Source organism: Callorhinus ursinus, unplaced genomic scaffold (assembly GCF_003265705.2).
Source record: "Callorhinus ursinus isolate GAN/ISIS: 27379988/994484 unplaced genomic scaffold, GSC_fseal_2.0 scaffold160, whole genome shotgun sequence".
NCBI classification, from domain to species: Eukaryota; Metazoa; Chordata; class Mammalia; order Carnivora; family Otariidae; genus Callorhinus; species Callorhinus ursinus.
Genome location: NW_027397222.1, coordinates 59,961 through 77,461, shown reverse-complemented (window position 1 = coordinate 77,461; position 17,501 = coordinate 59,961). Strand labels below are relative to the sequence as shown.

General features: G+C 42.0%; 2 protein-coding genes across 2 annotated transcripts in view; one reads left to right on the top strand and one right to left on the bottom strand.

The window, feature by feature from the left end:
* Positions 1–5,329, bottom strand: part of YTHDC2 (YTH N6-methyladenosine RNA binding protein C2) — an 84,311-nt gene extending 78,982 nt beyond the window's left edge. Inside the window, exons 1-2 of the mRNA XM_025860846.2 lie at positions 4,938–5,329; positions 3,462–3,552 (exon numbers count right to left, since the gene is read on the bottom strand). Of these exons, the coding sequence (XP_025716631.1) occupies positions 3,462–3,552; positions 4,938–5,181 (335 nt within the window). The 5' untranslated portion in view covers positions 5,182–5,329. The remainder of the gene's footprint in view (positions 1–3,461; positions 3,553–4,937) is intronic.
* A 12,050-nt stretch (positions 5,330–17,379) lies between these two features.
* TMED9 (transmembrane p24 trafficking protein 9) overlaps positions 17,380–17,501 on the top strand; it is a gene marked incomplete at its 5' end in the record, with an annotated part of 2,546 nt that continues 2,424 nt past the window's right edge. Inside the window, one exon of the mRNA XM_025860852.1 lies at positions 17,380–17,501. This exon is cut by the window's right edge and continues 136 nt beyond it. Coding sequence (XP_025716637.1) covers positions 17,380–17,501 — 122 coding nt within the window.

Here is a 17,501-nt window from a genome sequence, read left to right as displayed (position 1 = left end):
ACTCTTCAGGAGGAAATGAAAAACAAAATCTAACACAGACGGCTGCTTTTTGAAAGAAAGGAGAGCAAAAAAGAGAAAGTGATGAGAAAAAATAACCGTCAACTTTCACACAGTAAGCCTGGAATCTATATATTTTTTAAAGATTTTATTTATTTATTTGACAGAGAGAGACAGCGAGAGAGGGAACACAAGCAGGGGGAGTGGGAGAGGGACAAGAAGGCTCTCCACTCAGTGGGGAGCCTGATGCGGGGCTGGATCCCAGGACCCTGGGATCATGACCTGAGCCGAAGGCAGACACTTAAGATGCTCACCGACTGAGCCACCCAAGCACCCTGCCCGGAATCTATTTTTAAACCTCATAAGATACTCAAAGTAAACTACAGAATCACAGAATTCGAACTAAAACAAAGAGACTTAACTCCTTCATACTTTACATTTAAGAAAATAGGCCTTGAAAGTTAAGGGCCATGACCAAAACTAGAGAATGAGGCAGTGAGACACTGGGAGTGAAATCCAACCTTCCTCCCTCTTCCTCCACACCAGGCTCTCTCTCAAATACTTATTAAGGAACCATGATACCAGATACAAAAGAAATACTAACTTACTAAGTCAATGAAGTTATGCTAGGAAGTGGGGGGAAAAATCCTTTACTCAACAGTAAACAGGAAAACCCATGAAAATGTAAGTCAGGTACAAATTCTCATATAAGTGAAAAGAAAGGATATGACAACCATATTCCAAGTACTTAATATACGTGAAAAGAAAGGCATCTGAAAATCACAAGGACCACAAGATAAGCATCGTACTACCTTTAATCAAGCTAGGACATTTCCTAACAGTATTTACAGAGCACTAGGAATAGGTACTATAGCCCAGATGAGAAAGCAGGTTTGCCTGACTTCCCTTACCATCTTTTTTCCTCTCTCCGTCCCTTCAGTGTTTCCTCGCCCACCTTTTTTTGTCCTGATAACTTCTATCTTGCTCTTTCCCCTTCCCCAGGTTTCTCCATTCAGGACCATCCCTTAAACAATCATGCTACTGAACAGAAGCAGATGTAGTCCATTCTAATGGACTGCTTTTCTAAGGGTAATTTCTAATGGTCATTTCCAAGTTAACTGTTCAGAATTCAGAACCCATTTACCATAGAAATAACATAGCTACAGAACTGTACCTTACAACAGATGCTTTCTACTGAGAACCCACAATCTCTTATCTGCAACGCTTAACCCAAACAACAATGAGAACTGGAAGATTCTGTAAGTTTGCAATGTGAAAATTAATAAAGGGAAACCTCACTAAAGTGGAGAGGGGATGCTAGAAAGGGAGGCCGGTTTGGAAACCCAAGCTACTCATGTCAATTACAGGAAGAATTGTTAATTACAGATCCAACTGAAGACTCCTCAAGAGGAAAGAAGCTTGGGGGTGCCTGGGTGGCTCAGTGGGTTAAGTCCGGTTAAGACTCAATGAGTCCCGGGGCACCTGGGTGGCTCAGTTGTTAAGCGTCTGCCTTTGGCTCAGGTCATGATCCCAGGGTCCTGGGATCGAGCCCCCTGCTCGGCGGGAAGCCTGCTTCTCCCTCTCCCACTCCCCCTGCTTGTGTTCCGTCTCGCTCGCTGTCTCTGTCAAATAAATAAAGCTTTAAAAAAAAAAAAAAGACTCAGTGAGTCCAACTCCTGATTTCGGCTCAGGTCATCATCTCAGGGTTGTGAGATCGAGCCCTGTGTCAGGCTCCATGCTGGGTGTGGAGCCTGCTTAAGATTCTCTATCTCCATCTCCCTTTGCCCCTACCTCCTCCCTCCCCCCCCCTCTTTCTCTCCTACTCTAGAAAAAAAAAAAAAAAAAGCAAAGGAGTTTCAATTGCAGGCTCCAACAGAAAGATTTACATTGCTGTTTCTTGTTCTTTTTTTTTTTTTTTTGCTGTTTCTTCTTCTACAAGAAATCAACCACCCCAAAACTCAGCCAATGAGAAACCATCATCACCCTTCTTGCTTCTCTCCAATGCACTTTTGTTCAAAACAACCCCTCCCCACTTCCTCCTCCTTCTCCACAAAATAATGTTCCTATCTTTTGTTTGTTGGACTTGCAGATGGTTTTGTAGGTTTTTAGGGTTCAAGGCAGCAACTTCATTTGGCAGGAAAGCCTGATTACATTGATATGAGGCTATTTCTACTATTTCTTTATCTTACTGTGAATATTCATGTTTCCCAGCAGAAATATTGTGATTAAAGGTGATGCCTGCACCTTATGAGGGGTATTACATAACATACTGCAAATATACCCTAAAATGTTTCTAAAACCTGAATCTCAAAATCCACTTGTTCCAGGTGTTTTTGGATAAAGGATTATGGCCTTGTACTCTTTTTCATCTGCAAGTGCTGTATTTAACTTATGCAGAGGACTATAATATGGGCATGCTCAAAACCTTCCACTGTTTCCAGCACTGGCCTTAGTGATGTTCAAAACGCACATTCACCTAAGCTAAATCCCATCTTACTCAGTAATGTATCACTGTGGGCATTCAAATGCCAGACATTCCTACACCAGGTACTTTCATCTTAGGACCTTCCTGCTGTAAATTAAAAATATTGACCTCATAACCTTTTGTTTTCTCTCTTTTTAACCTAAACCCTGTTAAGCTGAAATTTTATCTTTCTTTCCCCCCTCCTTGGTTCTTAACCACAGGCAATTTTGCTCCCCAGGGAACACTTTGGCAACATCTGGAGGCATTTTTGGTTGTTACAGCTGCGGGTGAAAGTGCTAGTGGGTAAGGTTAGATATGCTACAATACACAAGACAGTCCTCCACAATAATTATCCAGTTTGAAATGTTAATAATGCCAATATTGAGAAACCCTGCTATATATCAATCCCTTCATCCTTATTCCCAAAATGAAATCGTTTCATGTAATCATAGAGTTCTTCAATTTGGATGGTAAAAATGACTTTTTCCCCTACAGATCAGTGGCCCTCAAAAAAATATATACTGTTTCTTTCTTCCTGATCCATTTTATTTAGTCTTTTCTAATCATCAGTTTCTTGAGCTGGTAAGAAAGAAAACAATGATTATGTATTCTAAAGTTACCATTACAATACAGTAACATTGAAAGAAATAGTTCTGTAAATAATGGTACTTATTATCTTTCATCTATCCATTCTGTTTAAAAAAGGAGACTTAGTTTCTATGAAAAAAGAAAACATTTTCCTCAAGCAACTTCAACTTTTAAACTATTTTTCTTACATTTTAAACTTTACTTTTTTTTTTTTTAACCCTTAAGGGAAAACAAAAAAAGGGCAAGATAGGAGGAAAAGCAACGAGCTAAGTTTGGCACAGACATGAATCAGTTTATCTACAATATAATTAAGGACGTGAATCTAAAACAGTAATAACTACTTAAATGGAGTCAGGAACATTTCTTTTTTTGGTAAATAATTCTTTTTAAATAAGAAAAGCTATCAGCTTACCCTTTACTTTTAGAAACCAAACCAAGAGACTGACTCAATCGATGAACAAAGGCTCTTTCAGTGCTGGTGAAAGAAGAAGGAAATTCCATTTCTATATGAAAAAAAAAAACACACAAAGTACCATTTGGTAATACAAAATTTTCTTTCAAGGTGCTTCAATAAACATACAGATACAAAATATGAAAAAACAGGCGCCTGGGTAGCTCAGTCAGTTGAGCACCCACCTCTTGATTTCTACTCCAGTCATGATCTCAGGGCTGTGAGATCGAGCCCCAAGTGCAGCTCCACACTGGGCATAGAATCTGCTTAAGATTCTCTCTCTCCCTCTCTCTGCCCTTCCCCCAACAAACACTCTAAAAAAAAGTCATATAAGCATATGTGATTTTATGTGAAAAGTCATTTTCACATTATGTGAAAAGGTCATTTTATGTGAAAAGTAGATATTAATTCAATTAACTACTGAATGTCTATCAGAATTACCATATTAATAAAAATTAAATCTAAACGTGATACAGGATTCTCATGTTCACCAAAGATTACTCCTCTTATTTGTGCTGGAATCTTCAATTGGTACGATGACTGATGAACATATTTTACTATTTTAACTTGGTTTAGTCCTTACTTGCTTACTTAACAAAAAGATTCATTTCCTCCCGTGATAAGCGATGCTCAAGCATGATGAATGCTTAACGTCAAACTCCACTGTCTGCTTTCAAAAAACTATAGAATTCCTATTTCACTATATCTCAGACTGCATTTGTTGCTTTCATATTGCTGAGGCTTTGTTTAATGTAAGTTCACTCTGTCCAAGTCATTCATTGCCTGTTCTGGATTGTAAGGTTCCAAGGTCAAGGGTCCCCTACTTGGGCCAGTAAGGAATGGGCACTCAGTATGTTGTACTGATCACCTCGGGTCGGCGGCGGTTCTGCACCGTATGACACAAGACAAGTAGCTTTCCATCCTTAAGTGGTGTGAAAGACGTCTACCAAAACCAGTTTAATTTTCTTAAGTGTTTAAGCGTGATGCTTTCGGGATTTAAACAAAACACTACATATTGCCAATACATGTCTGATCTCCTCCGCTCTTCTTCTGTAGTTTAAACGTGCCTCAGCTAAGGCTACCACAATTTCCTCTTTAAAAAAGGGGGGGTACCAATACCTAAAAACTGTGGGTTAAACGCCCCAAGCTGCCTACAGGCCTCTCTCTGGGGAAAGAAACGCTTCCGGCAAAGGAGCAACCCGACTCTTCCACCTTCTGATTACTGCTAGGCAAGTGCTTTAACCCTGCCGACCCGCAGGACGCCGTGCATCCCACCGAGCGCTAGCAAGCGCGGCCCCGCCCGCCGGGGAGGCCCGCTCCAGCGGGCCCGGGGGCGGCCCAGGCCTTCCCTCCCCACTCTGAGGCCGCATCTTCACACCGTGGGTCCCGGCTTGGGGGAGGCGGGGCAGCCGGCGGGGTCCCTGTCGGGAACCTCACCTCTCTGATCCCCGCATAGGAAGCGCTCCAGAGCGATATTGACCGCGATCTTCACCTCCTCGTCTACACGAATGTCCTTCAGCCCCTTGGCCCGGCCTCCGCCCCCAGGGCCGAACTGAGCTGGGCCGCCCCCGCCGCCGCCGCCAGCAACGGGCGGCCGCGGGGAGACGCTGCTCGGCCTGAACATGGCCCTGGGAAGTTCTCCCCGCGGGCGAGCCGCCAGGCCTGCGGGCGGACGGTCCATGACGAGGACGGAGGGCTACTGCCGGGACTGGACAGCTCCGCAGGCGACCGGCGGTGGGCCGGGGTCACCAGAAACCGCCAGTCACCACAACGGTCGAGGAGGAGCCCGCGCCAACTGAAACCCGGGCGGAGCGGAGAGCGCAGGCGTGATGACGTCACCAGGGCCGCGGGCGCCCGTGACCTCAGCGCGTCGGCCGCTCCTCGCCTCCCAGCAGCTGCCAGCCAATGTAGTGCCCGGACCCAGCCGATTCTCTCTGTCTTCTCCCGTTCGCCCGTCCGCACCAAGGCACTCCCGTGCATCCTTTTATTCAATCACTCTTTCCTTAAATGCTTCATTAATTCCTTGCGTGAGCCTGTGAGGGCTCCCACTATGTGCCCGGCAGGCACTACGCCACGACGTAGGTGTGGGAGCGGACAGACGTGGTTCCTGCCCTCTTGGAGTTCACATTCTAGTGGGGGTAGAGTTGGCAGATTTAGCACGTAAAAATGCAGGGTGCCCCATTTATTTGCATTTCAGATAACGAATAGTTTGGTTTTTTGGTTTTTAGTATTTCCCATGCAACATTTGGGAACACATAGTAAAAAAAAGTTATTCTACTGAAATGCGCTTTTAACAGCGCCTGTATTTTATGTGGCGACCCTAAATGAGGATGACAGACAATAAAAAAGTACGTGCTTCAGTGATAGTTATAAGTGCTATATGAGATGATGGAAGAGGAAAGTGGAACTCTTTCGTTTTGGAGGTCAAACAAGATTATGAGAATTTGCACTTGCTTGTATACAATAACACTAACATAAACCTAATCCCAGACACCCTAACTGCTTCCACTGTGGTCTTCCCATGGTCCATTCTGCAGAGAGCAACCAGAGTGATCCTTTTAAAAATATAAGCTAGGTAGAGGCGCCTGGGTGGCTCAGTTGATTAAGCTCCTGACTTTGGCATAAGTCCTGATCCCAGAGCTCTGGGATCGAGCCCTGCATCAGGTTCCCCGGTCAGCGGATAGTCCGCTTCTCTCTTTCTCTCCCTTACTGCTCCTCTCCCCTGCTCATGCTCTCTCCCAAAATAAATAAAATCTTTAAAAAATAAAAATATGAGGCAGGTAGGATTACACTCCTACATAAAGCACATCAATAGCTCCCCATTGCAACAACTAAAAACTCACAACTTTTTTACCATGACTCTCAAGACCCTGCCTTAGCTGGTCTCTGCCCTACCTCCCTGAATCTCATCTCCCAGGGCTCTCATCCTCACTTTCAGTGGTCACATGCACTAGTTTCTTTCTGTGCCTTGAACACACCAAGATCATTACCATCAGGGGAACTTTCCATTTGCATTGTTTCCTCCTGCCCAGGACAATCTTCCTCCCAGTACTTTCTCATCATTTAAGGCAGGATTCTATCCCTTACCTAGACAGGTTCTCTCACATCAATCTTGTTATCAATTACCACTGCTTGAAATTATTTTATTTATTTATAATTTGCTCTTTTCACTAGAATATAAGCTCAAGAGCAGGAACTTGTTGATCTTGTTTGTCAGTTTCATCAGCAGCTGAAACTGCAGAGACACATAATAAATATTCATTGGTTGGCCATATTTTGGAATCCGGGGTCAGGATTGGTCATCTCTACCCTCTGAAAACTTACTTCATAATCCTTGAGCTCCTAATCTCTTTGGTTTGCTAATAGAAAGAGTTCCGAATAAGCAGAAATAGGTTCTTTTTTTTTTCAAGTTTTTAATTTCTAGTTAGTTAACATATATGGTAAAATTGGTTTCAGGTGTAGAATTTGGTGATTATCACTTACACATAACACCCAATGCTCATCATAACAAGTGCCCTCCTTAATACTCATCACCCATTTAGCCCATCACCCTACACACCTCCCTCCATTAACCCTCAGTTCGCTCTCTACAGTTAAGACTCTCCTATTCTTGGGGCGCCTGGGTGGCTCAGTCGATTAAGTCTGCCTGCAACTCAGGTCATGGTCTCGGTATCCTGGGATAGAGCCCCATGTTGGGCTCTCTGCTCAGCGGGGAGCCTACTTTTCCCTCTCCCTCTGCTGCTCCCCCTGCTTGTGCTCGCTCACTCTATAGCTCTATTAAATAAATAAATAAATAAATAAATAAATAAATAAATAAATAAATAAATAAATAAATAAATAAATAAATATCCTTTAAAAAAAGAGACTTATTGTTTACCTCCCTCTCTTTTTCCCTTCCCCTATGTTCATCTGTTTTGTTTCTTAAATTCCACAATGAGTGACATCATATGGTATTTGTCTTTCTCCAACTGACTTATTTCGCTTAGCATAATACTCTCTAGCTCCATCCACATTGCTGCAAATGGCAAGATTTCATTCTTTTTGATGGCATATATATATATACACATATATATATGTATATATATATATCTGTCTTCTTTATCCATTCATCAGTCGATAGACATTTGAGCTCTTTCCATAGTTTGGCTAATGTTGATAATGGTGATATAAACATTGGGGTGCAATGTGCCCCTTCAAATCAGTATTTTTGTAACCTTTGGGTACATACCTAGTAGTGCAATTGCTGGGTCATAAGGTAGCTCTACTTTTAACTTTTTGAGGAACCTCCATACTGTTTTCCAGAGTGGCTGCACCAGTTTGCATTCCCACCAACAGTGCAAAAGTGTTCCCCTTTCTCCACATCCTCACCAACATCTGTTGTTCCCTGTGTTGTTAATTTTAGCCATTCTGACAGGTGTGAGGTGGTATCTCGTTGTTTTTTGTTTTGTTTTGTTTTGAGAGAAAGCGAGCATGTGTTCATGTGCACATGCACACTGGGGCTGGTAGGGGGCGGAGGGGTGGGCAAAGGGAGAGAGAATCCCAAGCGGACTCCACAACCCTGAGATCATGACCTGAGCCAAAATCAAGAGTCAGACACTCAACCAGCTGAGCCACCCTGGCGCCCCTCATCATGGTTTTGATTTGCATTTCCTCGATGACGAAAGATATTGAGCATCTTTTCATGTATCTGTTAGCCATCTGCATGTCGTCTTTGGGAAAAAAATGTCTATTCATGTCTTCTGCCTGTTGCAGAAATAGGTTCTATATTCTGGCCCTGGCATAGATATCACTGAACTGTGTGAACATTTACTACTACCTTGATCTCTGTGTGTTGTAATTTCCTTAGCTGCGCCATAATAATACCCTGCCATTAAGTGCCCACGAGCATTGTCTTATTTTCCCAAGCTTCACAAAACCATATGAAAAAGTTATATTACCTCATGATACAGATAATACAGATGAAGAAGCAAACTGGATGAGGTTAAAATAACTAGCACAAGGCCATGCTATGAGTAATGAATGAGGTAGAGATAGAAAGCAGACCCAGTCTATGATGAAGCCCAGCTTCATTCAGAGACAAAACACAGATGGTAGATAATATCTGGATGCAGCAAATACGTAGTGATAAAACATTTTATAAGGAGTCAGACACATAATTGTTCTCAATCTTATCCCATAACTTCATAGTTCCACCATTTATTGGCTTTGTGGCTTAACTACTTACTCTGACCTTCAGATTTCCCCTCTGTAAATAGTTATATTTAAAACTTATAGGATGGTTGTGAATATGACATAATATGTAAGTATCAAGCATTGATTTCATGCTGTATTCCTTTTGTCACTCTTTCTTTTCTGTTTTTTTTTATTTATTTTTCTTAGTAATCTCTACACCCAATGTGGGGCTCGAACTCACAACCCCAAGATCAAGAGTCACATCTACTAATTGAGCCAGCCAGGCACCCTGTCATTCTTTCCTTTCTTTTTGGATAAGTGACTAAATGCTTGTATTCCTGGTGCCTGGTAAGTATATAGAACATATTCATTCAAATAAAAAAAGAATACTTGGGGCACCTAGGTGGTTCAGTCCGTTGGGCATCTGTCTTCGGCTTGCGTGGTGATCTCGGGGTCCTGGGATCGAGCCCTGCATCAGGCTCCCTGCTCAGTGGGGAGCCTGATTTTCCCTCTCCCTGCCCCCTGGTCATGCTCTCTCTCTTGCTATCTAACTCTCTCAAATAAATGAATAAAATCTTTTTTTACTGTACTATTTTTAATTAACATATAATATATTGTTTCAGGGGTACAGGTCTGTGATTCATCAGTCTTACACAATTCACAGTGCTCACCATAGCACATACCCTCCCCAATGTCCATCACCCAGCCACTCTATCCCTACCAAACCCCTCCACTCCAGCAACCCTCTGTTTGTTTCCTGAGATTAAGAGTCTCTTAGGTTTGTCTCCCTCTCTGGTTTTGTCTTGTTTCATTTTTCCCTCCCTTCCCCTATGGTCCTCTGTCTTGTTTCTCTAATTCCCCATATCAGTGAGATCATATGATAATTGTCTTTCTCTGATTGACTTATTTCACTTAGCATAATACCCTCTAGTTCTATTCACATTGTTGCAAATGGCAAGATTTCATTTTTTGATGGCTGCATATTATATATATACCACATCTTCTTTATCCGTTAAATGATTAAAATCTTAAAAAAAATACTTGCCTAAAGTTACATAGCAATAAATCATAAGGTTAATCAGCTCTACATTCTCTGGTATTTTTTCATACCCCTGGAAATTTCTGGGTGCTTAGGGTGAAACACTGCAATTCTACTTTTTACATACGCTTCAGAGAACAATTAAAGTAAGGAAGATATAGAATATTCACAAATGATTTCAAGTTATCCTTTGCAGAGACTAGACCAAAAGCTTTCATCCTTCCTGAAAAACAAACTGAGGGTTCTAGAGGGGAGGGGGGTGGGGGGATGGGTTAGCCTGGTGATGGGTATTAAAGAGGGCACGTTCTGCATGGAGCACTGGGTGTTATATGCAAACAATGAATCACGGAACTCTACATCAAAAACTAATGATGTAATGTGTGGTGATTAACATAACATAATAATAATAATAAAAAAAGCTTTCATCCTTGTTTTTATCACTTAGAGTTGTGTGGCCTTGTGCAATGATTTAATCTCCCTACCCACAAAATGGATATGATAACACCTATGTCACAGTGTTCTTATGGGGATGAAATTAGATTATATTAACTTTATGAGGATGAAGTGCTTATTACCACAATGCCCGGCTCATGACTCAGCCTTAGCATTCTGGTATAGTTAGATGTTTTTTGCTTCACCTGACGGAAAACCCAAGCAAAAAAAGGCCCATAGTAAGGACCTTTCTTACCTTATACAATAAGAAGTCTAGGGGTAGGGTGCTTCCAGGGCTGATTATTTCAACATGGCACACCAATGCCTTCAATCATCCAGCACCTGTCCAGCTTACCACTCTGTCATCTTTAATGTCTGCCACTCTCCTCTTGGTTGCAGCTCTAAGTAATCACATCATAACACGCCACCAAAGCATGAAAGATAAGGACCCACTGTCTGATGTCCTCTTTTAAGAGAGAGAGAGAGAAAAAAACCTTCCCAGAAGTTCCAGAAATAGACATCCTTATGTCTGTTAGCCAGAACATGGTTAATGAACTAACCCCCAAATAGGAATGAATGGTATTACCATGGAAGGTCTGGTCTTTCCTAACGCAGATGTCACCCAGAAGAGAGTAGACAGAACTGGGGTTCTCTTAGCAAGTCATAAGGGATGGGAAATGGCTGTTGGGTAGGCCACCAAGGGTATTGTGAGAGTCCTCAGTGATGGTCACCAATATTTCTGGTTTTCTTCCTTTCCCGGCGTGTAGCAGAATTGTAGTTCCTGGCCCCCTTACGGTTGGGTGGGAACATATGATTAGCTCTGGCAAATGGGTAGTGAGTTGAAATGATATGTGTCACTTTCATGTTGGTCCCATTTTTCACTGTAATTAACCACAAATAACTAGCAAAACACATACAAGAAAGAAAGTGAATTATCTGATTCTGATTGATTTAAATAACCAAAAACTACACAAGAACATGCTCAGAAAAATTAAAGATCTATAAAAATGAAAAGATACACTGTGTTCAGGGACCAGAAAACTCAATAATGTTAAGATATCAGTTCTCCTCACATTGGTCTGCAAATTCAACACAATCCCAATCAAAATCCCCACACATTTCTCTCTCTCTCTCTCTTTTAAGATTTATTTATTTTGGGGTGGGGGAGGGCAAAAGGAGAGGGAGAGAATCCTCAAACAGACTCCCCACTGAGCACAGAGCCTGACACAAGACTCAATCTCAGGACGCTGAGATCATGACCTGAACTGAAATCAAGAGTCAGACGCTTAACCGACTGAGCCACCCAGGCTCCCCCCAGCAGGTTTTTTCTGAAAAATTAACAAGCTAATGCTTCATATTGAAATGCACTAAAATAGCCAAAACAACCTGGAAATACAAAAAAAGTTTCAGGACTAACACTACCTGATTTAAAGACTTATTATAGGGGCACCTGGGTGACAGTCAATCAAGCGTCTGACTCTTGATTTTGGCTCAGGTCATGATCTCAGCATTGTGAGATCAAGCCCCACGTCAGGCTCCACGCTGGTCATGGAGCCTACTCAGGATTCTCTCTCTCTTTCCCTCTTCCTCTGTCCCTCCCCCCACTCATGCACGCACCTCTCTCTAATAAATAAAATCTTTAAGGGACACCTGGATGGCTCAGTTGGTTGAGCATCTGCGTTCAGCTCAGGTCATGATCCCAGGGTCCTGGGATTGAGCTCCACATTGGGCTCCCTGCTCAGCAAGGAGTCTGCTTCTCCCTCTCCCTCTGCCCCTCCCCCCTGCTCATGTTCTCTCTTTCTCTCTCTCAAATAAGTCAAATCTTTATAAAAAAGATTCCACATATAAATGAAATTATATGGTATCTGTCTTTGTCTGATTTATCTCACTCAGCATAATATCCTCTAGGTCCGTCCATGTTGTCACAAATAACAGAATTTCATTCTCTTTTTAAGGCTGAGTGATATATATATATATATATATATATATATATGTATGTATGTATTTATATATACACACCATTTCTTCTTTATCCATTATCTATTGATGGACACAGTTTGCTTCCATGTCTTGGCATTGTACATAAAGGTGCAATGAACATAGAGGTATATGTATCTTTTTAAATTAGTGTTTTCATTTTCTTTGGGTACCTAGGAGTGGAATTACTGGACTGCATAGTAAGTTTTTTTTTTTTTGAGATTTTATTTATTTATTTGAGAGAGAGAATGTGTGTGTGTGCAAACAAGGAGAGGGGCAGAGGGAAAGGGAGAGGAACAAGCAGACTCCCCACTGAACAGGGAGCCCAATGTGGGGCTTGATCCCAGGACCCTGGGATCAATGACCTGAACTGAAGGCAGACACTTAACCAACTGAGCCACCCAGGTACCCCTGGACTGTATGGCAGTCCTATTTTTAATTTTCTGAGGAACCTTCATACTGTTTTCCACAATGGTGCATCAATTTACATTCTTAGCAACAGTGCACAAGATTTCCCTTTTCTCCACATCCTCAACAACACTTGTTTTTTCTTGTCTTTTTGATTCTAGCCATTCTGACTGCTGTGAGGCAGTTCACTTTGTAATTTTGCTTTGCATTTCCTAGCTCTCAAATGATGTTGAGCATCTTTTCATGTGTCTGTTGCCCATCTGCATGTCTTCTTTGGAAAGATGTCTATTCAGGTTCTCTATTTTTTAATCAGATTGGGGGGTTTTGGTTTGTTTTGTGCGTTGTTTTTTTTTTCTTTTTTGGTGTTGAATTGTATGAGTTCTTCATATATTTTGGAAATTAACCCCTTATCAGATATATCATTTGCAAATGTTTTCTCCCATTCAGTAGGTTGCCTGTGCATTTTGTTGATGGTTTCCTCTGATGTGCAAAAAGCTTTTTATTTTATTTTTAAAGATTTTATTTATTTGAGAGAGAGAGAATGAGAGATAGGGAGCACGAGAGGGAAGAGGGTCAGAGGGAGAAGCAGACTCCCTGCTGAACAGGGAGCCCGATGTGGGACTCGATTCCAGGACTCCAGGATCATGACCCGAGCCGAAGGCAGTCGCTTAACCAACTGAGCCACCCAGGCACCCCTGCAAAAAGCTTTTTAGTTTGACAAAGTCCCAACAGTTTATTATTCCTTTTGTTTCCCTTGCCTTCCCTTTCCTTCCATAAATATGTTTCTAAGGCCAATGCCCAAGAGATTACTGCCTATGTTATCCTTTAAAAGTTTTATGATTTTATATCTTATATTTAGGTCTTTAATTCATTTTGAGTTTATTTTGTGTATGGTGTAAGAAAGTGATCCAGTTTCTTTTTTGCCTGTAGCTGCCAGTTTTCCCAACACCATTTATTGAAAAGACTGTCTTTTTTCCATTATATATTCTTGCCTCCTTTGTTGTAGATTAATAGACCATATAAGTGTGGGTTTATTTCTGGGCTCTCTATCCTGTTCCATAGATCTATGTGTCTCTCTTTGTGCCATTACCATGTCTTGTAACCTTTTCTGATTTAAAGTCTATTTTGTCTGATACTAGTATAGTCTCCCTGCTCTCTTCTGGTTACTGTTCGTATGGAATAGCCTTTTCTATTCTTTCACTTTTATGTCTGGATCTAAAGCAAGTCTCCCATAGACAACATATACTTGGGTCATGGCTTTTATCCATTTTGCCAATCTTTATCTTTTCATTGGAGAATTTAATCCATTTACATTTAAAGTAATTACTATTAAGGAAGGACTTCTGTCATTTTGCTATTTGTTTCCTATTTACCTTATAGCTTTTTGTTCCTCATGTCTTACATTTACTGTCTTCTTTGCATTTAATTTTTTAGTAGTGAAACATTCACATTCCTTTCTCATTTCCTTTAGTATAAATTCTATGGCTATTTTCTATGTGGTTACCATGGGAATGACATTTAACATCCTACAGTTATATCACTCTAACTGGAATTTATACCAGTTTACCTTCAGTAACACCCAAAAACTCTGCTCCTTTAACAGCTCTGTTCTTACCCTTTCAGTTGTGGATATCACAGAATTATATCTTTATACATTGTGTGTAATGATTACTCCTTACTATAAAAAGAAGCTGTAGAAACATTCAATAAACTGAATAAATATCCAGAGAATTATACTAAATGGAAAAAGCCAATCTCAAAAGGTTGCATACTGCATGATTCCACTTATATAACATTCTTGACAAAATTATAGAAATGGAGAATACAGATTAATTGTTGTCTAGGGTGAAAGACAGGGTGAAGGAATAGGGAAGTAAAGTGTAGGTATATAAGTCAACATGAGGGATCCTTGTGGTGATGGAAATGTTCCCTGTCTTGATTGTATCAATGACAATATTCTGGTTGTGATATTGTATTATACGTGGGCAAGATGTTACCATGGGGGAAACTGGGTAATGGGTATACTGGATCTCTCTGCATTGTTTCTTACAACTGCATGTGAATCTATGATTATCTCAACATAAAAAGTTTAATTTTAAAAATACTAGAAACTTTTATTATAAAAAGTTATCATTTATTAATTCTGTAATCATTTGTTAATTCCAAATGGTGGTGAAATCAGCATGTAGTTATAATAGTACTAAGAAAAACACAACCAGGGCGCCTGAGTGGCTCAGTCGGTTCTCTCAGGGTCCTGAGATGGAGTTGGGCTCTCTATTTAGCAGGGAGTCTGCTTCTCCCTCTCACTCTCTCTCTGTGCTCTCTCTCTCAAATAAATAAATAAATAAACATCTTTAAAAAAGAAAGAAAAACACAATCAGCAATTCACAGAAGAAATCAATGACCGAGAAGAAACACTAGGCATTTGAGGAAATAAAAATGAAAAGGACAGGAAGGAAATGAAATAAACAGAAAATAAAAGGAAATACAACTTTTCATCCACTTCTAAAGTTTTGCAAAGATTAAAAAGGTTGAGAACGGTTGACCAGAGTGTGGAAATTAAGCACTGCAATACACTGCTGGTGAAACTATAATTGGTACAAAGTTTGAAAGGGGAATTTTATGATCTCTTATCAAAAACTATGTCCTACAGTAATGCTTTTTTAGAAAATGAACACAAGGGGCACCTGGGTGGCTCAGTCGTTAAGTGTCTGCCTTCAGCTCAGGTCATGATCCCAGGGTCCTGGGATCGAACCCCGCATCGGGCTCCCTGCTCCGCGGGAAGCCTGCTTCTCCCTCTCCTACGCCCCCTGCTTGTGTTCCCTCTCTCGCTGTGTCTCTCTCTGTCAAATAAATAAATCTTCAAAAAAAGAAAATGAACACAAATTGTTATTGCAGCAATATATGTAAGAGCAAATAATGGGGGGGTGGTGCCTGGGTGGCACAGTCAGTTAAGTCACTGACGCTTCTTTTTACCTCAGGGTAGTGAGATGGAGCCCCATATTGGGCTCTGTGCTCAGCACGGAGTCTGCTTAACATTCTCTTCTTGCTCAGCCCCTCCCCTGACCGTGCACACGCACATACTCTCTCTCTCTCTCTCTAAAATAAACAGATGAGGGGCGCCTAGGTGGCTCAGTCGTTGGGCGTCTGCCTTCGGCTAGGGTCGTAATCCCAGGGTCCTGGGATGGTGCTCCCATCGGGCTCCCTGCTTGGCGGGGGGGCCTGCTTCTCCCTCCCCCTGTTTGTGTTCCCTCTCTCGCTGTGTCTCTCTCTGTCAAATAAATAAATAAAATGTTGTTAAAAATAAATAAATAAATAAATAAATAATAAACAGATGAATCATGGAAAAAATAATTGGGAGAAAGAAATCTTAACCACATTCATCATAGGAATGGTTAAAAATAAGGTGCTGTATGAACCAAGATGATATTATATTGTTACTGTTAAGAAAAATGAGTTAAAGACTTGTAATAAGGGGGAAATGTCAACACATCCTCAAACTTCCCTCCCCAAGATCAAACAAAACAAAGAGAACCCAAATTAGAGAGGAAACCTCCAACTTCTATGAAACGTTAAGATGGCAAAATCAGAAACTAACACCAAAGAGCTGCCAAATACACTGGAATTTGGATAAAATCCTGGAAAGGCAGACACAGACCCTCTGTTGATCTCACACTGAGCACAGAGCCCTCCAAAACAGGCGACTCTCCCCAAGACCCCCACCCATACTCCTTTACCTGCGGGCCACTGGGGCACCAAACCATGTCCTGGAGAGGAGCCACCACGGCGGAGCCCCTGCAGCAAAGCCCGCGTGGTTGATGTCTGGTACTGATGTTGTGCGGGGGAATGCCTGGGACCATACAGACCAGACGAGACTAATTCTAGGAGTGGATGGGTTTTGAAGAGCAAAAAAGGTAAAGGAAGTCTCCTTGGCTTTTTATTTTCCCCCCAAGAGAAGTTGGTGCACCATTTGTGTCACTTTTTCAAAATTAAGAGGGGTTTGTTTTGTTCCGTTTTTTGCTTTTTTTTTTTTTTTTTTAAGATTTATTTGTTTATCCTAGAGGGAGAAAGCGCGCTCCAGCTTGGGGGGAGGGGTGGAGGGCAGAGGGAGAGGGAAAGGGAATCTCAAGCAGACTCCGTCTGGAACCCCTATGGAAGGGGGTGCTCAATCCCAGGACCCTGAGATCATGACCTGAGCAGTAATCAGGAGCTTTTGGGATGCCTAATCGACTAAGCAGAAATCAGGAGCTTTTGGAAGGCTTAAATGACTAAGCCACGTAGGCGCCCCTGTTTTTTGTTTCTTGGGGGTTTTCTTTGCTTTTTTAAAGTAGGCTCCACGCCCAGCTGGTGCCTAACACAGGGCTCGAACTCAGGACCCAGGAGATCAAGACCTGAACTGAAATCAAGAGCCTCACGCTTAACCCACTGAACCACCCAGACCCCCTAAAAGATCAGTTTTTTAAAAATGCAAGCCCAAAGTGTAAATGCAGACACCTGGAGGGAAAGTCAGGGATCCTCGGTTTCAATCCTGTACCTGCTCATAATTCACTCTGCCACCCCACAAACATACTGCGTTACTTCCACCATCTCTAAAAAGTTGATAATCACATTCGCCGGCCACCACGACAATCAACGGAAAGGAGGTTTCAATTCCGGGGCCCCAATTCTATCCCGAGCAGAAGCGCCTCCCTTATCAGGTACTGTTTCGCTGGGGCCGAGGGCATTTCGGGACTTGTAGTCCAGCCAATGGAACTCGTCATCCCGGCAGGCCCTGCGGCTGCGTCAAGGTTATGCGCTGCCGCCGCCTGCGGCTCTGAGGACAAGTGCTGGTCGGATGCAGAGCGGGTCTAAGAAGAGTGTTTTGCGGCCCGCGGAGGCGCGCTTTACTTCCACATCGGGGAGACCGAAGAGAAGTGCTTTATTGAAGAGATTCCGGACGAGACCATGGTTATAGGTGCGGGTGGAAGGGGAGA